Source organism: Lepisosteus platostomus, chromosome 27, assembly GCF_059453375.1.
Source record: "Lepisosteus platostomus isolate fLepPlt1 chromosome 27, fLepPlt1.hap1, whole genome shotgun sequence".
Taxonomy (NCBI): Eukaryota; Metazoa; Chordata; class Actinopteri; order Semionotiformes; family Lepisosteidae; genus Lepisosteus; species Lepisosteus platostomus.
In genome coordinates this window covers 1,926,719-1,949,443 of record NC_142637.1, presented here as the reverse complement: position 1 = coordinate 1,949,443, position 22,725 = coordinate 1,926,719, and the positions used below count along the sequence as shown (strand labels likewise).

The 22,725-nt window shown below is 47.0% G+C and overlaps 2 protein-coding genes and 1 long non-coding RNA gene across 8 annotated transcripts in view; 2 read left to right on the top strand and 1 right to left on the bottom strand.

The window, feature by feature from the left end:
- The first annotated feature begins 69 nt into the window (after window positions 1-69).
- acer1 (alkaline ceramidase 1) lies at window positions 70-13,346 on the top strand. 2 transcript variants are annotated; one of them, XM_088622237.1, is made up of 7 exons: window positions 70-1,253; window positions 5,189-5,338; window positions 7,326-7,440; window positions 8,147-8,285; window positions 9,774-9,911; window positions 10,667-10,804; window positions 11,244-13,346. In XM_088622237.1, exons 1-7 carry the CDS (start codon window positions 1,233-1,235, stop codon window positions 11,419-11,421), a joined length of 879 nt encoding a protein of 292 aa, XP_088478363.1. In that variant the 5' UTR covers window positions 70-1,232; the 3' UTR covers window positions 11,422-13,346. The 2 variants fall into 2 exon arrangements, with proteins under 2 accessions (XP_088478363.1, XP_088478364.1); XM_088622238.1 differs by lacking the exon at window positions 70-1,253 and adding an exon at window positions 2,271-2,495.
- Window positions 8,006-18,668, bottom strand: LOC148638956 (uncharacterized). 3 transcript variants are annotated; one of them, XR_015930866.1, is made up of 5 exons: window positions 18,430-18,668; window positions 10,622-10,801; window positions 9,730-9,979; window positions 8,624-8,689; window positions 8,006-8,299 (listed from the first exon to the last, which is right to left on the bottom strand). It is a non-coding gene; the product is annotated as an uncharacterized LOC148638956 (long non-coding RNA). The 3 variants fall into 3 exon arrangements; XR_015930867.1 differs by lacking the exon at window positions 8,624-8,689; XR_015930865.1 differs by lacking the exons at window positions 8,006-8,299; window positions 8,624-8,689 and having other exon boundaries at window positions 9,049-9,979.
- Window positions 18,669-18,706: 38 nt separating this feature from the next.
- mllt1a (MLLT1 super elongation complex subunit a) overlaps window positions 18,707-22,725 on the top strand; it is a 28,603-nt gene continuing 24,584 nt past the window's right edge. The window contains exon 1 of one of the 3 annotated variants that reach the window (XM_088622233.1): window positions 18,707-18,842. In XM_088622233.1, the coding sequence (XP_088478359.1) occupies window positions 18,831-18,842 (12 nt within the window). In that variant the 5' untranslated portion in view covers window positions 18,707-18,830. Of the gene's footprint in view, window positions 18,843-18,916; window positions 19,055-19,631; window positions 20,379-22,725 lie in introns of those variants that run through there. The other 2 variants (XM_088622234.1, XM_088622235.1) reach the window with 2 other exon arrangements.

Below are 22,725 nucleotides of genomic sequence, written 5' to 3'. Positions count from 1 at the left end.
AGCAACATTCCGAAATGGCGAACTCGAATTAAGAATTCCCAAATCGGTATGAATAGATGTCAGTACTTCCGCATGCATTCAAATTTGAGTAAACTGATTTCCTGAAGTCACGGAACTCATAAAGAGAAATGGTAACAAGGATAGTTGCGTTTTCTTGGCTTTTCTATGAACTCGCTCTTTTTCAAATGGAGATCCTGATTTAGCGCGCCTGATAGGTGAAGTCGCACCTAAATGTGGACCAAATTGATCAAAATTGGATTTGGTCGTTCTTTAATTGACGCCGCTTCTAACTAAACGATTTTCTTTAATACGATAAAGAAAGTGCCCCGTAAGCTTAAAACATGCACTTCCAGCCGAGTGATCTGTGATCTTAACCGTTAAGCAAGGTGATATTCACGGTACGGATATGAAAAGCGTAAGTTTAGATCGCAAGAGCAGTTAAAGCCGTCTGAAAACTGCAGCTGTTCGGGGTGTGGAGCCAGCTGGGGCTGGAGTCCGTATCCCTAATGCTGGGAAGATTAATTCACTGAGGGCTAGGTCACCGGGAATGTTTTTCTCCAAGGCTAGGAACTCAAATTCTCGTTTAATTCACTTTTGTTTTCCGTGAGGCGGGCAGCCGTCTTAATTATTGAACAAGTCACCGGCCTGATTGATCTCAGTTCAGTTATGCAGGGTCTAGAAACGGATGATTTCGGGGGTAAGCTGTGAACGGTGCTTGACTGGAGGAGCGGCAGGAGTGATTCGCTCTTGCTCGCTCGGTAATATAACCGCTCGATCCTTTAATGAGTCAGCTGTGACTTCGGCCGCGATTATTTTTTCCTGCTAATTGGGGGGAACGAAACAGTTCGGTCCTGGCCCTGGCATCCGGTCTTAATTGAATAAACTTTGACGAGCTGTCTCTGTAGTTGTACTTTATTTTTGGAATAAATCTAGGTCCTTCTGCGTTATAAATTCGACGTAAGTAATTAAACTCTAAAGGGGAATGGGGGGTCCGTGAAAACCTTCAGTAGTTTAATTGAGAGTCTTAGTTTGATGATCGGGTGGAATGAGGAATCCCTGCGCTTGTGTCATGACCGCTTGCTGTGTCGGTTTGCTTATCCGCCCCGCTGGCATGCTGTGACACAGGTTTGCTCAGCCTGTTGCTGTCCAGCGCTCCCCAGACCGGCACAGGTGCTCCAAGCCGCTATTGTTCAAGGGCTTTGTCGCCGAACTGGATCCACCGGTTTCTCGAGATGTTGGGTCATACCTGTCAGGTCAGTAACCCTCGCCACACTTTTGTGTGCGTGCGTGCGTGAGCGTGATTCTCTCCGAGATTGTTAACCTCCCAGGCAGCTAGATTACGGTTCAACCGAAGACGTACAGGGATTCGTTAGCTTTTAACTGACTCGCCCCTGCTGTTCGTAGAGAAGACATATTCAGAAAGGGTTCGGGACTGTGACTCCTTCCTCTCAGGCGACAATGTTGGCGTGGGCCGACTGGCACATTGGATGAAAGCAAAGGAGACGTGTGGATTGAAGCCGCGCAGACATTTTGCTGTTGGGGGGATTGGTTATATCAGCTGTAGCGCCTGGGTAGTTCCCTGTGTGTCCGGTGCCGTGCTGGGGTGGGGTCTCCCTGAATCGTAGGCACGTATTCGACTGAGGGCGAAGCGCACGGACAAGCAGCATAAATGCGCCTCCCTGGCAGCTGTCCTGTTGCCATCGCCTACGACACGATCCGTTCAAACGCCCGTCAATGCCCAAACCAGGCCAATTAAGTTTGAATTGTTTTGGATACCAGACATTCACCAAGTGAACGAGAAACATCCCACTGGCTCGGGCGGCACAAACAGCCGCCCCTACAACGTTTGAATCACTTGAGCCGTGTGCCAGCTTTAAAGAACCCCTTCTTGGCGATTTTAATCATTTTACCTAACGCCCAAAAGTTTCAGTTTTCAGGGCTGGTGTAACAGTGCTGTCAACACCATGTTTTTGACGGCAGAAACCATTCCATGTGAAACTAGCGAAAACATCAAGGGGGGATTCCCAGTTAATAGTAGTTATTTCCTAAGCTACAGTGTTACCGGCCACACAGACACCGAAAACAAGGCGAAATGCCTAGAAACTCTCCCAGTTTTAAAATGTGCAGATAAATACAGAGGCGTTCCCTTTTTAAACTCGGTAGCTCAGGTGGACACACTACGATACAAGTACGTGAACGACAACTACTGTAGTTGTAAATGCCAGCTTGAAGTTACGATACCGATATCGTGACCCGGACAGCGCTAGCATCTCTGCAAAAAAAAACACACAACACAACCCGACTCGCGCAAGCGCCGAATTCCTGGGGAAACCAGTCAGCGGCGGAGCGGCTGGGCCAGTTCACCTGCATGCCGCGGAGTGATGTCACTGCGGGCCGGTTTCCCAGGATGAGGACCTGGCTGGGGATCATTTCTAGTGCTGAGTACCGACACCACCCCTGCACCCGATCACCTGCCTGTGTTGTACTGACAAGCTGTAAGTAGCGTGATCTCTCGTGAACTGCTTAGTGTCTAATGTGATCCCTTTATTCATGTGTCTTTTTTTAATGGGCGATTTGAATCTGGTACGAATGCATTTTAAATCAGGTAGAAACCATTTGTTTTGTGCAGCGTTTTTTCTTTCATACTTCAGTCAATGAAACCTTCACCTTTTAGTAGGGCTGCATTCCAGTCACACTGCAAGAAGTCGACTCTCTGGGATTTTTTGGTAACGTGATTTGTGTTCTGCATGCTAGCCAACGGGTTACTGTATTTTTTTTTTTTTTGCTGTGTATCCAAATGGACACGCGTGTCTCAATTTCACTGAGACGGTAGGGAGGACAATCAGGTGTTTTTTAATTTTAATTTTGCTTTGTGTTCTGGTTGTCATGGTGTTTCAGAAGATGAACATAGAAATCTCCAGTAGAAAAGGTTGGTCCCAGCTCGTATGACATGTTTTCTGTTGGGGCAACCAAGTTTCCTTGACTCTTTAGCGCACAAAAAGCAACGTGAATCCTGCTCACCTGTGCAGGTTTCAAAGAGAACGCTACCGTTAAAAAAATAATGAGCCTTGTGAGGACAATGTAAAAATCTAAAAATCGGGTTGAATGATTAGTCGCGTAAGTTAAAATATTATCTCCTTTATAAAAAATAGTGACCCTTTATCCTAAAAATCCTGACTGACAAACCCTGGAGAAAGTTTGCTTTTACTTTAAATCCGTATAACTACAATGACGGATGAGTTACCGTTTTATCAGGATCGGTAAACTTCTTAGCGTATTTTTACTAGGTTTCTCATGGTTGCCCCTATGACGCGACACCGGCACCTCGTGCTTCTCAGCCCATCATTTAAAATCATTATTTTAAATACAATGAAGACAGAAACATCGGCGTAATAAAATCTCTCTCGCTACGATTCTAAAATTGGAGTTCCGCATCGATATGCAAGCTTGCATCTGAATGATCACTCCAGAGTTTGACTAGGAGTAAGTGGATTACGATTGCATTTCCAAAAAGCTGGAAAATCAAAATTGAGAATCAAAACAGCCGTTGAAACCGCACATGGATACAGCATTCCTAAGGAAGACACCCCTGATTCCAGGTTCAGTGTAGCTGAGTGGGTAAATCAGACGTGATTTCTGATCCGAGATCTGTAAAGGTATTATTCCCTGATACATACCATTTATATATGGTATATTTCTAGTGCTCTCTGATCTAGAGTATCTTGACCGCCCAGTTTGTTTCTGTGGCTCGAAAGCTCTTGTGTTCATCCTCTGCTGGGACACGGTGATTTTGCGATTTGAGATGTTTCGTGTATCCACCTCAAGCAGCATATTCAACAGCAGAGTATATTCGTTAATTAGATAGGTTGATTGTTTAACTGTCTGCTTAGGGATATATAGAACATAATGACCAGCGATGACTTTAATGAGGAGTGACACGGTGGCACTGTGGTCAGCATTGCTGCCTCACGGTGTTGAGACCGGTTCCTGGGCTCAGTTCTGGACCTGGGGTGCTGTCTGTGTGGAGTTTGCATGTTCTCGTGGGTTTCCTCATGGTGCTTTGGTTTCCTCCCACAGTCCGAAGACTGACTGGTAGGTGACTGGGCTTCTGGGAAACTGGCCCTGGTGTGAGTGTGCGCGTGCCTGCAATTGTCTACCCTGCAATGGGACAGACGTCCTGTCCGGGGTGTACCCTGCCTGCTGCTCCGGCTCCCCCGTGACCCTGAAGTGGATCAGGAGGTCAGACAGGGGGTGGGTGTGTGGGCTTGTATGAAACAATCCCAGCAAACTGAACGAGAACAGAGGTGGAAGACAGGTGGTGCGTTTCTGGTATGAAATCCGTCACTCTGTGGAAAAAGAGAGCATTGCAAAGTGAGGGGGTGCCGACCAGACACGGCTGTCTCACTGGCACGGGGGGGACCTCCCCACAGGAGAACTTCCTTTCTCAAGTCCTGTCATTGTAATTGTGCTGCCATGTGGTCTTAAGGCCTGCGTCAGTGTTTTGCCAAACGCCTACAGTGTCCTCAGCTGGTGTGCCAGGACACACCGATTTGTGCGGTTTTAACCCGAGCTCCTGCCGTTCTTCTGATATCGCATCACTTGGGATCAGTATTTTGTTTAATCAACAAACAATAGAGCTCGATATACAAACTTTTCTGCTCATTATTTCAAATGTAAATACCTTTACGTGCACGCCCGGAGAGGTATTGATATAAGACACGGAGTGTTGTGCGCTGGTATAGAATAGGGGTGCCATCTGTGCTCCTGGAATGTGATCGTCTGGTTTGTCCTACAAGGGAGTTAACTGGGTCAGTCACTTGCTTGACTATGGGAAAACTAACGTGCTTTCCAGGTTTGTACTCATTCACATTGATGGGAGGCCTGTACCCGACGGCTGTCCGTCTAGCTCCTGGGTCCCGGCTGTGCTCGCAGTCCTTCACTTTGCCCGTTCTCCCCCTGAGTTTGTGTGGGGCCGTCCTGGGAGCTCCGGCTTCCTCCCACCTTCTGAAGACTACCAGGCCAGGTTCAGGGGTGACCTTCCGTTCCCCCCCTGCGTGCGTGCCCCACCTGCAGCCAGGCTTCCAGGAAAGGTTCCACCTTGCTGCTTGCAGTAACACACTTCTCTGTGTGCTCAGGGGCGTCCTGATAGGGGTGGCACGGCTAACCCTTCCCTGCTCCTGCCCTGCAGGTCTGGCCTGTGCAGCGTTTCTCAAAAGCGGGACGGACCGCGCCCAGGATCTGCGGGATGGCGGGAGTCTTCTCCTACGAGAGCTCGGAGGTGGACTGGTGTGAGGACAACTACAGGCACTCGGAGACGGTGGCCGAGTTCTACAACACGGTAATGCAGCAGCGTGTGGCTTGAGCTCCGCCTGTGCTTTATCCTACACCTGTCACATCTTTCACAGAGCTTTCCCCTCTCTCCGGTCTCACTAGCTGTTTCCCCTCGCTTCTTTACAGCTTATCGTGATAAGCGCCCGGTCATGTGTAAATGACACCCCTGCATGTATTGAACAGGTCCATCCTTAGTACGTATATCTACTGCTCTGTGGCCATGAAGCCAGCATCCACTCTCTCAGACCTACTGGTTAACAAACAATATTTGTAAAACTTCATCGTCTGTAAGGTGGAGTGCAAATATTTATTTCTGTACATTATACGGGTGAAGTATCAGTCAGTGTAACTGAACAACTCAGTCATCCATTCATGGGCGCAGCATGCAAATACAGATACAGCTGCTTTTACTTTCCTGCTGGCACAGAGAGAAGAAGGAGTGTTGCAAACGCACAGCTGTTTAACATTACCGTGACACAGCCTCATCTGAAACTTCTTCAGTATGTTGTAGACTTACTATTGAGAAACATTTTCATGGTATCTGTGGGTCTGTTGATAGCAGATGTCAATAAAGATTACAAACAAGAGAGCCATTCAGCCCATCTAGCCTGTTTGGTAGTAAGTCGCTGAAAATCTCATCCAGCTTTTTCTTCAAAGAAGCCGGCACATGGGTTTTGACTGGGTAACTCGTTCCAGACTCCCACCACCCTTCGTGTATGCCTCCTGATATCATTTTTAAAAGCTCTTCCCAGTTTCTACGTGATCTATGGTCCGTGCATTGTTGTTGATTCCGAAGCAGCCCGTCAGACTGGACTGTGAGCAGCCAGAAGGAGACAGCTAACCTCTTCAGTAGAGCCGGTTAGAAAGTTGTTGAGGTCTGGGAGTGCAAGTGCGCTCCGAGGCCCTTGCCTTGACACTGGGCCGTTGCCAAGCTTCATCTGTCTCCGATAGTTGACTTGCGTGTGAATGTTTGCATGTGGAGTAACAAAAGAGGGGATCGCCGCACGGGTTGACATTAATATTTGCCTTACGGGTTGCTACAGCAGTCAATGGCTAAGCCAACAAGAGCTGGAGCTGGCTCCACAGTCAGCCATTGTCTCAAAGTGAACGTTGGAATTGAGCGTACGGGTTGGTCTATGAAAAGCCTTAGAAAAGAGATATGAGGAGCTTGATTTATTAAAAGATGGGAGGGTGGAATAAAACTCAGAACTGTTTGCTTTTATAGAGGCTTCTCTGGGACTCATTGCAGCTGAGCTCTTAAATTAATGCTGAATTGAACCAGTGTGCTTCTCGGTTAGACAATTTATTTTCTGCTCGAAGGGTGGAGGTGAAAATAAACGCCAAAAACCTCAGGGCCTACACAGGCAGGCTGCCGTGCAATGCGAGCGGTGTTTCAAGTGCTTGTGCCACAGTGCAGCACCACTAAACGTGTGGCCATTCCAGTCCAGTCCACTGAGAAGTTTGTTCTAAACAGCACTCTGATTGTGCCATTGACCCTATTGATATAAATGAGTTAGTTTACAGAACAGTCTACAAAGGACATCGGCCTAGACATTTATTATATGCCTGAGGTTTAAGGTCCTAAAATTTAGGAAGGATTAATACTGGAAGAGTGATATAATTATAATAATTGCTTACACTTATATAGCGCTTTACAGGTAATGGGATCCCCTCCACCACCAATGTGCAGCCCCACCTGGATGATGCGACGGCAGCCATAGTGCGCCAGAACGCTCCCCACACACCAGCTCTCAGTGGGGAGGAGAGCAGAGTAATAAAGCCAAGTCAATATCTTGGCTGAATGCTTAAATTTCATTTTGCATGGTGATGGCTAGCAATATTGTACTGGGCCTTGTACTACCTAGAGCAACACTAATCCTCTGATCGAGGTTACCTATTTTCTGGGAGGTCTGAGGCTCAGTCGTGTTTGGCAAAAGGCCTGGCTGCTGGGCTGGGCGAGGAGTGACCGGTCTGTGTGTTTCTTGGGTTTCCAGGTGAGCAGTTTCATCTTCTTCCTCTTCTCGCCGCTCATGCTGTATCTGCTGCATCCCTACGCCAAGGAGAGGAGCCGGGCGGTGCACCTGGTGTGGTTCATGATGATCTTCGTGGGTAAGAGGCGCCGCCGCCCCGGGCCCCGAGATCGGCGCTCGCACCCTTTCAGTGTCCGGATCGTAGCAGGGCAGCTCGGTGGCCGGCGCTGGGGAGAGCTGCTGCCTCATAGCCGCAGGACCCTGGCTTGGATTTCGGGCGTCGGAGTTTGTTCTCCACGTGATCCGGTGGGATTTCTCCAGCTGCTTCTGCTTCCTCCCACCTCCCGAAAATATTGGCAGCTAGGAGTGACTGGCTGTTCTTTTTCTCTCTTGCCCTAACATCCCGTCTTCTGGGATAAGCTCTGCTTTGCCGTGACTAGGTCAAGATTTGGTATGAGCGTTACCAAAGGCCCGGGCAAAGAATCAGGTTTCCACTCCTGCCTGGACACTTCACATCAGAATATTAGAGAAGCATAGATGCTTCCTATTGGAGACCAGATGATCCCTTACTTAAGGAAAAAAGCATGAGAAGTGTTCCCAATTGCATCACTGTCTATAGCCCAGGTTACTTACTGTAAGTCCTTGTATTTTTGACTGAACTTACTAGTGTAAACCAGCAATTATTGATTCTGTATAGTTCAAGCTTTGGATAAAATTGTTCACCGCAAGACAATTTGTTTTATTGTAATTAATTCTGATATGCAGTCATATTACCAGTGGTGTGATATGGGTCCTGTTTGCCGAAGCCCCCTCTCTCAGTGGTCACCTCTGTCCTTCTCCTCCAGGGATCTTCTCCATTTACTTTCACATGACTCTCAGCTATGTGGGCCAGATGCTGGATGAGATCTCCATTCTCTGGGTGCTGGCCGTTGGCTATGCCCTCTGGTTCCCACGGAAACACTTTCCCTCCTTCATCAAGAACAGGTGAGCCTTGGTAACTTGGGGGCAGAAATGAGGTGTTCAACATTAATATTCAGCTTGTCCAACATTGCACTGATGTTTATAGAAATACAGCATGATATTTGGGTTAAAATATTAAACCCCCTGATAGTCCAATGGCAATGGTGTCTGAGAAGAGTTTTAGTCAGGGTGCAGAAATCGAAAGCAAAGTGGTCTCAGTTTGCTTGTGTGTAACAGGAGGAGGCAGTGGTGGAGTTAAAGGTGAAGATTGGTGGAGATATTAGGGGAAACTTGAGCACTGGATACCAGTGTTGGAGGCCTGAGCTGGGGAGGATGTTCTTGCTATCAGGGTATTGTGATACCTGTGGCATTGTGCTTCTCTTTGACCACCTTATCCTCTGGTGTTACCTCTTTAAGCATGCAGGAGGCTATTTAAAAATACAGTAGAGAGAGGGGGACAAAGTTAAAAAAGGGATATTACTTACATATTGAAGAAACCAAACCCACACAGATCACCAACACATTGGAAACATTCAGTTGTGAAGAATACCTATCGTTGGTGTCTTTAGGGTGCAGGACTCGTTGTCATTGCGTACTTTTGAGCAATTAGTTTGTTCAAGGGCACATAATTCAAAACCATTAAATCGGAGGGATCCCAAGTACTGCTCTATATCTCGCGCATTACAGATACTGACTCTCTGAAGGACAGTGGAACCAATCACAAGACAGAGCCCCACTATCAATGATTGTACTGAATTAAACTTTGAAACAAAACAATAAAACAGTCAAAATGACAAATGTTCTTTACTGGAGCTTAATAATCCCAATACATAAGCTGCTGACATTGGTAAGATGCTACCTTTATAAAGGTTTTCAGTAGTAGTAGTTTTAGTTATAATAATAATTCCTTACACTTATATGGCAATTCTATATATTTACTTATACTACATATACAGTTACACGTATGTAGTTTGTAGTTGTACAAAGAGCAGTAAAGCACTAAAATCGTGGTCTGAGAAATAGACCTTCTGATAAATAAATGTCAGTGTGTGTAGGTTTGGAGGATCTCGTCCAGTCAATAATGAAGAATCGCGGGGAATTTGCTTCTCCCAGAAGACTGGCAGTGTCTTCAGTATTCCAGGCACCTGCAAGCCCTTGTCTGGAGAAACGTCTCCTGCTTTTAGTCTTCTAAATGCACACTCTTAGGGTGCCCTCAGTCTTTATTCCACTCTTGGCTCTAATTGACCCTTTCGGTTGAACCTCTGAGGATTACCAATGCTTGCATCAAAGGCACTTGAAGTCTCCTCTGTTCACAACGTAGCGATTCCATTACTTTAGCCTGTGTGCGTAAGACGCTCCTTTATGTTGCCCTTTCGGGATCTGATTCCAGAGCAGCGATATCGTGATGTAGGGACCAAACCTTTTTCACGCAGACAACATGCATCTCTAACAATAGAATAAAAATGACCTGGCATACTGTGTCTCCATTTCTGTCCTGCGCTGTGGCTGCAGGGTGGAGTTTTCTGTTTTGGTGTTCCTGACGACGGTCTTTAGCACCCTGTCCTCCTTCGCCAAACCCACTGTTAATGCCTACGCCCTCAACTGCATCGCCCTGCACATCCTCTACTGCCTGGGGCTGGAGCTCCGCAGGTAGGACTGGGGCTGCTGGCTGATGAAGGGGTCTCCTTGCGGGGTGGGGTCTTGGATCTAGTGATGTCCTAGACATGACGACACAAACATTCCCATTGAAGACAGGCTGCAGTGATCTAGACTAGCTGTGATTCTTTTAATCCTAATCATTTCAAGAGATGGAGGTAATCCTTTATCATCCTTACTTCTGTTGTAATTTTGCATGATACAACAAACATTATATGCAGTGCAAAGCATAAGTATGTAAGGGGCAATGAAGTGAAATTTATAGTTTTTGCTGTGTAGTAATGAAAGTTGTATTTCAAAAGATCAAAAGATTGATATGATATAAAAGTATTGAATTTCCAATTTTGTTTCTGAGTACTATTTTGCATACATATTTACCTATCAATATCATTTGTTGTGTTCAATCCCTCCAAGGTGAAGAGTATACAAGGAAATAATCTCAAATTAAATCAAATGGTCTCAAGAATATTATTCTTTCTATATATTACACTTTTATTCAAAGTGACTTACAGATACAAACTGTGTAAGGTGTCCTGCACTGCAGCAGGATGTCACAAAAGTGATCTGAACCCACAACCTCCTGGTCAGGAGTCCAGAACCCAAACCACTATTCCACACTACTGCCCAGAATTAAGAACACAGACATTTGAATGCAAGCAGACAGCAGTCTACTCTGTCTCTCTGACTTAGTGACAGGTGCGTACATGCAGACTGTGAGCAGAGCGCTGTTTTGTCTTTGCCTCCCTCAGTTGCACCAATCCCAGGATTCACAGGCTGGCGCGGGTCTCTGTCTTCTGGTGGGCCCTGGCCATCGCCTGCTGGCTGAGTGACCGCTTCCTGTGTAACTTCTGGAAGAGGATCAACTTCTGTTACCTGCACAGCATCTGGTGAGAGAGTGAGATCGCTGCTGAGCTGTTTGAACACGCACCCCTGGAAAACGGCCCCTCTCGGTCACATGGGCAAGAACAGTAGCTCTTTCAGCTTGAACTGTAGTTTCTAGGCAGTTCGCTGTGTCCGCACAAAGGCGAAAGCTGTACAGCTGGGTGGTTGAAGAAATGTCAATTTCATTGAATGGGTGCAAACCAGAAGATCACAATAGATGATTTCAACATTTGAAATCCCCCAACCCATCAATGTACCTGTAGTAATCTTTGCCTTTTTGGATATACCCGCCCACATATTTTCTAATCCACCTATCCAGTACAGGGTCACAGGGTGAGCGAGAGCAAGCAGCCGAGTAAGCGAGCAGCCAACAGACAACCGTTCTGTGCTTAAGCATGTGTGGGGGTTCATTTCCCTCTTTCGCCCCCTGTCCCCTGTCCACAGGCACGTGCTCATCGTCGTTGCCACGGCGCACGGCAGCACTCTCATCGCCTACTTCGACGCCCTGCACGAGATCCCCCACGCCCTGCCCGAGATCCAGTACTGGCCCAAGGACCACTGGTCCCTGGGGGTGCCCTTCATTGCCATAAGGGGCTCCTCGAAAACGCAGAAGGAGTGCTGAGGGCGACTGCTCTGTGGGACAGACGGGGAGCGAGCGAGGTGTGCGTGAACCTGTGCTAGGGTGAAATGGACATGTTCATGGGTGGGGGTGTGTGTGGTTGGCTGGTGGTGGGGGGAGGGGTTTAAGTGGTTACACTGTAGATACTGTATCACCAGTACAAGGGGCACAAGTCCATGCCTTCCCAACTGTAAGTTAACTTCGAGAAACCGGACAGGAAGCTGAATCAAGGAGGATATTTCACAAAGCAACTTCAGCTCCAGCTGCCTGACTGTGACAGGACCTATAACACTTGCCTGTTGCGCTCGTTTCTCACTCAGGAGAACTATTTCATGAAGAGAGTGCTTTATGTTTGGCTGCTCTTGAGGCTGGACCACTAAAGACCTGATCTCTGAGGAGACTCCTGCTGTGCAGTTTCACATGGTCATTCCTGCCCTTATTGTGCATCTGTGTGAGGATAAATGTGGCTGTGTTGCTGCTGTGTTTTTTGTGTCCGGTCTAGGTGTGTTGGTGCACTTGTGAGCCGTTGCCATGGCTGGTTCGTAGGCACCAAAGGGAACTTGGTAACTGTGATCCTCTAGACTTCCTGCTCATGGAAGCTGAGAAGCTGAGATATAAGGAAACAATTGCTGATTGCAAATCGGAAAGGTATAAGATGGCAAAAATACAAAATTGTTTAAAAAAAGATAGCTGGCAGCCTGCATTGACCACATTTCTTGAATGTCCATACAATTTTTAGATCAAGGAAGTATTTCAATGTTGTAGGTTATAAGCCATGAGTGAATTCTGACTGTCATAGAATGAAGACTCATTGTTTCTTGCAACAAGAATCCCTTATTGGCAGGTTTCACCTGATTCTGGGAATGATAAGTAAAGGGTCAATAGCCCAGTCTTGTTCTGAACTCAAACATATTAACTTTCATCACAGCTGATTGAACAGATCTCTATAGTATTGATTGGAAAATTTGCTCCTTTCCAATTGGAAAACGTAGAATACCTCTTTACCCTCTGATTCATTTTCTTTACATTTGCCCAGAAAACGGATTATGATTGTTTTTTGTTTCTGTTGGTTTTTGCTCTGTATAGATGCATTAGATTTGAGCTTTAACAAAGCGTTCAGTGCCTCTGTTTGTTAAAGTGGGTTTACCTCCTTGTGTTTAACAAGACGCTATGAAATGAGTTACATGTTTTTTATAGCAGCATGTCTGTTACTTAGCTAAAGCAACTGCACTGGGCCAAAGCTGAGCCATCATTGTCAGTTAGTAGACATCAGTGACAACCACTGATTTTATATATATATAATCGAAATGGCATAATATGTACAATTAACAAACATATTTGTTTCAGATCTATTTTCACCATGCGTGGAGTCTGGAATAGTAATTAAAGGTGGAATGAGCATGCTTGCAAGTCTACACAAACACAGGAATACAAATGTTAGTATGAGGGTCCTTGCATGCATACGGGTTGCACCTGCTCAAAAATAACTGACAGATCAATCCGTTACCCCTTTCTTGTTAGTGGGAATGGGTTGGTAGCTAATTTTACTTTAACCCAATTTCGATCACTGAAAGTATCCATTTACCTTGGTGCCTTGGAAATAATAAAAGACTAATTAAGTTCACCTTAATCCAGGATCGACGGAACTAATGCTCAGTGTTCGTGTGCACTGGTGTCCTGGCTTGGACAATTGCCTCTTACATTGGTGCATGAACTGTTTACATACTGCTGCAAACAAACTACTGTATTGCCGAATCTGCAGACACTTGATCACATGAAGAGTGTTTTGTTGCTGAAATACACTGTTGACCCATATGAAAAACAAATTGCACTACTTTACTCCTACTTTTGAATGTAGGGATAGACCTCAACCTCATGTGACTTACTCAGAAAATAATTTTTAATAAATGTTTTTTTGTTGTCCGTTTCCTCTGAAGCTACTTGGATTATATCTGGGATGAAACCGACGAAAAGCCCCCTTTTTAATCCTTTTGTCATTTGTCATTTTAATCCATGCCAAGCGTGGAAATGGCTCTGTTGGGGATCTCTGTTGGGTGGAGAGATTTGTTTGGCCTCTAATCTGACGTAACGAAGTCCAGTGACTTTCTTTTTTCCCAATTCCATGCAGTCGGCTGACATTAGAAAACTCATAAGAGAATGTGAAAATAATATTGCAATGGATGCTAATATATGTGTGCAGTATTACAATGGATAAAGGACAGTAATAGAAGAAGGGCCTACGGATTGTAATGAGATTTCTAGACTACGAAAGGAGAATTGTTAATGTATAGAATGTGGAAGAAAATAAGAAATGCTGTTCAGAAAAAATGTGTAAAATTTAAATTAAGCAGTGTAGCCTATGATTTTAAAAAACTCCTTTGTAATATTCTAGATGATTTAACATGTTAGAAAACAAAAGAGATTTGGTCTCTGAGTCTAATCAATTTCTAAGGGCTTAAGTAGAAGTTACACAAAAGTGCAATGATGATAAGGGCACTTTTTTTACACAAAGGATGGTGGGAGGTGGGAACAAACAACCCACCCAAGTTGCCAAAGCTGAACAGCCTCCTCTCTTTTGTAATAATTCTTATGTTCTTACGTTCCCAAGCCTTGGTATTTAAAATGTAGGTGTGTTTGCATTCCTTTCCACAGTGCTTAGCATTAGAAACTACCCTCTTACCTTTCATACGGGTGAAAGGCATGGCATCTGTTTTCAAACATGAGAAAATAATTTACAAAGCTCATTTTAAAATGTTTAAAAATCGAAGTTTTATTTTAGATCCTGAGCAATTTAAAATGACTTGCAGTATTATACTGGTACAAAGATAATCAAAGACTGGAGCACTGATCAGTTGCATCACTCTGTTCAAGAATCTTGCCGATATGGTTTTGGGACACAGAGTAAGTCAAACTTTCAATCCCATTCAACAGTTTTAAATTATAAGACCAGTGATTGATGAGAGATTTCTGCAGGCTAAAGAAAAGCAATTGTAAACTAACACGTCAGTCTGTGCGACACAGGCTGGGTCTAAATTCTGATTGGCTGCTGCACAGGGTTTTCATTTTCCCTGGGTGGTTTCACACATCACATGAGTGAAGTTTCAGCTAGTGATGCTGCCGGTCTCAGTGAATGAATGAAGACTTGTAATTCAGTCTCAAACCAGTCCGTCTCGGTCTCAAACCGGCTGATCAACAGGTGTGACAAGCAGGTGTGTGTGAAGCAAAATCCCCTTAACTAGGCGCTAACAGACAGCGTGATTGACTGGTAGGCGGACCAACAGAGAAACCACATACCTGAACACTAACAGGGTAGGTTAGGGTAAATACTGTTCTATGTAATCAACAAATTTTCTATCATTTCTACTGCTTGAGAAATACTGTACTGAGAAGATTTAAAATAACTCACTGAGAAGGAGTATAGTTTACATTGGTATTTTTGAAATTCCCTCTTTTGCAGTTTACATCCTAACCAATAGGGAATACTAAATGATTGATTGTTGTGATTAGACCCACACCGCTGTTTTAACAGAAATCTCTAGTGCCATCTAGCGTCCCCTCAGGTACTGCATCCTCAAGTAACAAGTAGGTGCTGGATGAAAAGTTGTCCTGGAAAGTTTAAATCCTTCCGTCAGAGGCTAATCTTGAATAATTAAGGTGAAAACCCGTTCAGTCAAGAAACTGGATGCTCAGCTGGAATACAAATCAGTATTCAATACTCATGAGTACTACACACCTGTGCTCTCCTGCCTCATTTCAGCTGGTAACCTCACCTACCAGGGCCAGTACACAAATCACAGCTGAAAACATGTGGCACAATTTTCAGCTCAGTATGGCTGGATTCGGGAACAAGCTGCCCAGCCCTGCTGACGAAGCCAGTGCCCTTGTTTCTTTCAAGGTTCTCCAATCAAGACAGGAGGCACTTTTTTTACACAATAGGTGGTGGGAGTATGGAACAAGTTATCCAGCCATGCTGTCGAAGCTGGTACCCTGGCCACTTTCAAGAGACAGCAGGATGAGTTCCTCAGGTCAGTCAGCTCCTAGTCACTGAGCTGGAGGTGCAAAATTGCCGTCTCTCGTTTGAGACCTCTGTAACCCCTCCTGAGCCCTGTGCTCTACCTTGCCCTTAGACTGATCATCAGGTTTGTGTTTGACAAGCATCCAAATCAGCACGATATGTTTCACAATTTAAAAGCTGTTCATTTTTCAGTTGTGCACACTGGCAGGCAGCCCTTTTGTTATTTTAATCCCTTATTTAACCAGATCAATCAGTCGAAAAGACCGTTCTGAATGCAAATCTGAAGTACCTTTCTCAAGGTGTAACAGCAGTGACCCATCTGGGACTCGAACCCAAGACCATCCAGTCCAGAGTCCAGAATCCAGTTTTGTTCCTCACTGTGAGGCTGTCAACTCTCAGAAAGGATTTACAGTAAATCCATCCATGTTCTAACGGCTTCATCTAGTGCAAAGGGGGAGCTGGAGCCTATCTCAGCAAGCAACAGCTGCAAGGCAGGCTACACCCTGGACAGGACGTCAGTCCATCACAGGGCACGCGCACACACAGACACTCACACCAGCGCCAATTTTCCCACAAGTCAGTAAGCCCACCAGCATGTCTTTGGACTGTGGGAGGAAACCCATACGAACACGGGGAGAACATGCAAACTCCACAGAGACAGCACACCCAGGAAATGAACCCAGGGCCCAGCTCTGTGAGGCAGCAGTGCCACCCGCTGTGCTACCATGCCTCCAAACGGGTTTTAGTTTTATTTGTGCTTCTGCAAAGTGTGCATCAGCGTTGATCCTGAATCCCCCAGCATAGAAATCCACTTTCTTTCCCCTGACGGTTTTGCCCGAGAGCATAAAATACAAAAACATCTAAAAAGAAAAAAAAAATACTATTATGAACAAGCAATACTCCAAAATAACACATAACACTTCTTTATTTTTTAAAGAGGTGGTTGAATATAAACAAGCCAATTGATTTAAGAAACAGATACTATTCACACATCCATGTTCCATAAACACAGTATATGGATGTGCATGCATTTTTAATGAGATGAAACTGCTGTGTGCTCATGAATCCCTCAAGTTAAGCTACTTTATGCACTGCTGTCACCAGGTGACCATGCCGACTCTTTCTCAAGAAGCAGCGGCCGTGTCCCAGTGCTGAAGGCTCTGACAGGGGGGTGGCTTGTTGCTGTCCCTCTTATTCACAACAACGCAGGAGTTGCAAGGTTCTTATTATAACAGTAGACTGGAAACATGACAGCAGCTTTGTGAGAATACAAAGGCTTACGCAGCTTGTGAGAACCAAGGCATGCTGGCACCCCATCAAAACACTGCCCCTCTAATCAAACATCAAAAGACATCCGCCGCACCTCACAAATCCCTTATCAAAACTCGATACGTCCCCCGTCTCCTGTCCTATTGTGCACAGACTGATCTCTGAAAGGCTGCAATTGTGTGTCTCTGTTTATAATAACACACTGGAGGCAGTAAGAGGATTGCGTATTTAGCACTGAAATAATCTTCACATTGTGCTCTTCTGAAAGCAGTCCTTGTGGGACTCAGTTCAGTTAAAGTTGGCGTGAGGACTTTTTGCTGTTTTTAAAATTCTGATTCCTGTATTTGTTTTGGTCCCCAATTCAGCCTCCTTCCAGCAGTAGCCCCACGGAGAAACCTGTACAGGTCATGCCCAGGTGCTCTGCTCTACTCTTATCTGTGGATAGCATGATGCCATTGACACCTGGGGGAGAGCTAAGCTTGGCTGACCCTGCCTAGTTCTGTCATATTACCGAGAGCAAAGCTTTATGTCAATAACCTGATTCAAGACAGTTTCTTACTCTTTTTGCAAGCTAGTGTTAATTCAACAGTCATTAGCCTTTGACACAATTCAGACAGAGAGTTTCATTTTTAACAGCTCTCATGAGCTGGGCTCGGCGATCACAGATCCAAACTACTTGCCGACTCAAAATTCTGTAAATTTACCCCCGGATTGATGATGCAAATCGGACAGAGGTCGCAATACTGTGTTCATACGCGCTCCAGCCGTGGTTAAGGGAAGCAGATGCTCTCCATCTGGGGAGACCCGGACGGGATTCCTGTTTAGATGACCTCTGGACGTGAGTTTGATGATCTGAGCCTTACCCTCTCAAATCTCAAAACCCCTGTTTGATCTGAAATAAATTAAAGGTATTCCAACCCAGCCCTTGTGCAAAGAAATCTTTTTTCATTCATTTTAGCCCAAGCTAATCTATTTGTTAATAATCTGTTTGACCTAACTATGTTGTTAAAGAAAGGATTTAAATGTCTTTTGAGCAGTGCATCAGACATCTATAAAAACTTGCTAGATTGCAGTTTCCTACGGACTTGGTTTCGTCAGCTGCGGGACTGGCGATGGCGAGCTGCGATGGCAGCTCCGTAGCTAAGAAGGACCCAGGACTAAAAAATATGAAGGTTAGACTCAAGAAAAAAGATGACGTTTGTGCTTATTTGGATTTTTTTCAAACTGCCGCTTATTCCGCTATTCATTAACATCGCAGTGTGGAACTGCAAAACCCACACCACATGTTCCGAAATAATGTGTACGTAAACTGTATAGGCAAACACGTGTGAAGAAACATTGAACAGTATGGGCTGGGTAGCCTATCCCATACTCCCAACACCTCCACGCCCAGCGGAAAAGAAATGATATACCAACAGAACATTATATTTATGGCGGAAATGTCTGATAATTTGTGACATGGCTGTACACACGCGTAACCCAAGTCAATTTACATACAAGGCAATTAAATTAACTATAAAAAATACAGTACCGAAATTCAAGACACTGTGGTATAAACCAACAAAATGATTCCCCAAATTGTAATTAGCCAATCAGTATAGACTACGACATTTAAAAATAACCCTCTCTGGTGTTTTCCACGTTTGAGGGTTCAGTACGTCACCATTTTTATACTTTATTAGCTAAATCAAACTGTTTTTTTTTAAAGAAGCGACGGAATTACTTACACGGAGGACAAATTCCTTTCCTGTTTGCTTTCCGAGAGAACACTCCGTCGCATCCTCAGTAACCATGGCAACTTCAGGCCCACCTCTGCCGGTTCGTGATTGGTGGGAAGGATGCGGTTTTGTCGAACGGTCATTGGTTGACACGGCTGTCGGTGTTCCAAGGGAAATCCAGCCCCTCCCGCTCTTCGATTGGCCCTCTTTGACACCAAAGCCCCGCCCTCCTCCGCATGCCATTGGCTGTGAGACCCTTCTGTCTTGGACCGCTGCCCAGCGCCTGGGAGGAGAGGGGGGCCTGTCTGGCTTCCGGTTTTCGGGGGTGAAATTGACACACAATGAGGAGCCGCGATCTGCCTCACTAAAGCTCTTGTAAATAAATAGAACAATCGCCGAGGCCGGAGACCATGGAAAATCAGGTAATACGAGTTTCCTGTCGCTCGGTTTGTCCTCAGCCTGCAGTTAACGACGAGAGGGTGTCGCGATCGGAGGAAAACCAAAACGGGCACAGAGTCACCCGCACAATAAGGGTCTGTTTTGCGCTCTGACGGTCAGGCCTCGGAAAGTCGGATCTGCGACAACCAGTGAGCGCCGTGCCATTGATCCGGGGTCGATCACTGCGCGGAAGCCGGTGGGTGATCCCGGGCTCAGCCGATCTCCGACGGGGGCCCCGGGTCTGAGAAACCGAAGCGGGATTTTCTCTTTCACCTCTCGGGCCCCTTCTTGTGCGCTCGGCGAGTTGGGAATCCGGAGAGGAGAGAGGGAGTGAGGAGAGAGGGGAGAGAGAGGAGAGGAGGAGGAGGAGGGGGGTCGCTCCGGCGCTATATTGCGACGGGATACCGACTGCAATAGCATTGATTGCGGAGTGTTGTAGCTGCTCCACACGGTCTGCAGGATCTCCTCGTCCTTCTTTTTTTGGTGTGCGTGTGTGGTGTGTGTGTGTGTGGGGGGGGGGGGTGGATAGTCTCGTGGTTTGCGAGCGAAACGGGGTTTTTCTCAAGTCTGCAAAGTTTGACTGCACCCCCTTCCCCCGCCGTGCTCCAGGCCAAACGGAGCCCAAACCAGGAATTTGGCTCCTTTGGCTTCATTCCTGGGAGGTATTCGTACCCCCCCCCCCCGCTTGGAGAGAGGGGCTCAGAGCGCAGCGCCTTGTTCTCTTCATGACAAGTCACTCCCGCCTCCCCCCCCACAAAAAAAAACCAACCTCAACCTCAGATTAATTTTGCAACACTTGAGCTTCACATCGCGGCTGGAGACAAAATCCTAAATAGGAACAATAAAGGAAAAAAAAGCAAACCAGCGGCAGCGACGCGGGTCGGGAAAGCGCCCGGTCTTGCTCCCCGGTCCCCGCCGCCACTCCGGGTCACATCATGACAGCTGAGGGTTACGCGCTGGCCTGGTGTCGAGTCACTGTTTGGTGCCCGTCCCGAGGAAGGAGAGATACACGTACGCGGGGAGCTCTTGTCTGGAGTGTCTCACCGAGGTACAGACGTGTGTGTGTGTGTCTGTGTGTTTGGCTGCCCGGCTTCCGAAACCGGACCTCCGCGCCGCCCCGGTAGCGTCACCTCCACCGGGACCCCCCCCCCGGCTCCTGCTCCGCCGGTGCGGGACGCGTAGCAGAGAACCGGGAGAAAGAGAGAGAGAGAGAGGGGGAAACTTCTCCTCTCGGGTTTGGGACCAAACGTCTCCTGACGCGAGAGTGTGAATTCAGACATCGAGGTGACAGAACGGAGGTGGTGGAGGGGCAACGCGTCTGGTTATTTCTTTCCTCTCTTTTGACGCCGAGGTCCAAAGTTCTGTTGTGGAAAAGCGCCCGAGCGCCACCCCGCCAGCTCCCGGGGAGAAGATTTGATAGGAGCACCAGCCCGGGACTTTGCTTTGGGATCTGTTCCGGGAGCTCACTTGGGGGTGTCGCCGAGTGAAGGCCGCGCATCCTCGGTGCGCTCCGGCCAGAGGTCAGGGGAGTCCTGCCGCCTCTCTCGGTCCGGCCAGTCGCCAGCCGGCCGTGGCGCAGTTAATAACTACCCGCGGGGAAGCCTCTCACCGCTGCCCTCTTTATTTTGCGACCAGGGCAGGAGAAAACAAAGTGTCATAACTTTGCAAACGTTGGGATTGTTTTAAGCGACTTTCTGGTCTAGTCGGGGCCCTTTGCACAAATCACTCTTAACTCTTTCAGACATCTTCTGCGCACACGTCGTGCACAAAAACGTTCTTTTCGGTGGTTTTGATATGTTGCCAAAAATAGCTGATGCGCGGTATTCCTCTGGTTGTCTGTCTGCGTTCATTCGCCCAGAAATGGGACCGAAAATAACTACTTAGACTTGATTCAGTTCTTTTTTTTATCCCAGGTTATTGGTTCCCTGGGATGGAATAAAAGCTGAGCGTTTCTTTATTTGAGGAATAGCCTTTGAAAGGTTGATATTTCTTCTCCCTTTCACTTAGAAACACTAAGGACGCGCAACTTTTTACGGTCCAGTTATGATTAAGATGATCTTTCTCTCTTTGTTTTTGAAACCGCTGTATCATTATGCAGTGAAGGCTTTGCGGATTCGTTAGGTTTTCAAAGCACACGTCTGGCAGAAGATGGAGTTGGTGTCTGTAGCTCGGAGGAATGCGGTCGATTAGAATGGACCCATTCGCTTCCACTGCCTTTAGCAGAGCCAGACGGCTAGGATGGATTATGCTGGCTACACTGCAGGGCAGTTTTCTTCAGGGGGTTGCAAACTTGCTTGAAACTCAAAAGGTTTGGGGAGACTGAACTCGATTTGACCCCCAGTGTGATAGGGTCATTTGGAGGGAGATGGTCTTTAATGAAGGGATTTATGCTTTTCTCATGCTTTAGCTTTCTCCCTGCCCTTTCCTTTAACCTCCCGGGTAGTTTTGAGTGCTCTCTCTCTCTTGGTGTGGTGCTTTCTAGCAGTGCCACCTGTTATGACCTTAATCTTCCCTTTGAGTCCCTTTGAAGCCTGTGCTCTGCTGGGAGGCGGCTCTGCCTGAGTCTTGCAGTCCTCCAGTTGGCCAGACTGTGGTCAGACCCACATCCAGTAAATCACGTGAGGGAACTGAAGGGTCGACAGTCAGGAGCCGAGGTCTGTCGCCGAGCTTTTTGGAAAAAAACGGATGTGCCGAAGGATCTAGTAGACATATGATCACCTCTTTGATCGATCTGTTTTGAAGCCTGAAAATGGCGATGATGAAAGAAGAAGAAACTGTGCCCTGTTTTGGGTCTTTTTTTGAGCTTTGATTCAGTGAGTAAGTTTCGCTTGAACTATGCACCGCCAAACGTGCGTCCGTCCCCGTTTCCCCCCTGCCCCGTGAATTCGGCCAGTGTCTTTTTGCTTAAGCCTTCAGCAGTGGGTTTCGAACCAGGAGAGGCTGGTTGGTGCTTGGCTCCATGGAGGTGTTGCCAACACCGCAGTCTAACAGGAGCTGGAGAAAGCTGTGACTGTGGTGCGATCCTCTGCTTGCATGGGCATTTCATAAGATTCCTCCTGCCATGTGCGCAGATCTGGGGGCCAGTTGTCTTGCAGCTGGGTTTTGAATGGTTTCATCTTTTTAATCATTCCCTCCCCATCTCTGAATCATTCCACTGCTTTCCAGCCTGATCCCCAACTCTGTCCCTTGCCTGACATCCAGTTTCCTTTTAAACCCAAATGTCCCATTTCCTCCGCTGCTCGGTCCCAGGGTTGGCACCCGCTGGACTAACCCCAGCTCCTGTCGGGCCCGGCTGGCCCATCAGGTCCTCTGCGGGCTGGGGTGCAGGGGCGCGCGCGCTGTCCGTCCCTGCTCATCGGGGTGAAGAAGCCCGGTAGTCACGGGTCCCCCACCTGCCGCCCCGGTGACCCAGCCGAGCTCGGCGGCTCACGGTCTCCCCAGCCTTGGCCTGGAGGTTGGGGTGGGGGAGGTTGCCGTGGAGAATCGGAATCGCTTGCAGATGCGTTTGTGAGCACAAGAGAGGTTAAGAGCGAGAGGGGGCCGTTTGGTAGTCAGTAGTTAATTAATCCCAGGATCTCATCCAGCCACTTCTTGAAAAGCAACCAGGGTATCGGCTTCAACATCATGGCTGGGTATCTTGTTCCACACTCCCACAACTCTTGTGGGGGGTCCCGTGCAGCCCTGAAACTAGATGACTGTCCGAGAGCTGCTGTGTTAGGCACGGCGATAGCTGCTGGAAATAGTGACCAGAGTTATTGTTCTCACGACCGATGACGGCGATCTTTGTCACGGGGTGGTGCAAGGAAAAGCTGCACCTCTCATTCATGTGATAGGTGCGGTGGCGTCCTCTTTGAAGTCCTGATGCAA

Excerpts from the sequence above, each read along its gene's own strand:
- acer1 (XM_088622237.1), top strand. The coding sequence starts at position 1,233 with ATGTTGGGTCATACCTGTCAG. Across the intron at positions 9,912-10,666 it reads CTGGGGCTGGAGCTCCGCAG|TTGCACCAATCCCAGGATTC; the intron begins GTAGGACTGGGG and ends TGCCTCCCTCAG. Across the intron at positions 10,805-11,243 it reads TGTTACCTGCACAGCATCTG|GCACGTGCTCATCGTCGTTG; the intron begins GTGAGAGAGTGA and ends CCCTGTCCACAG.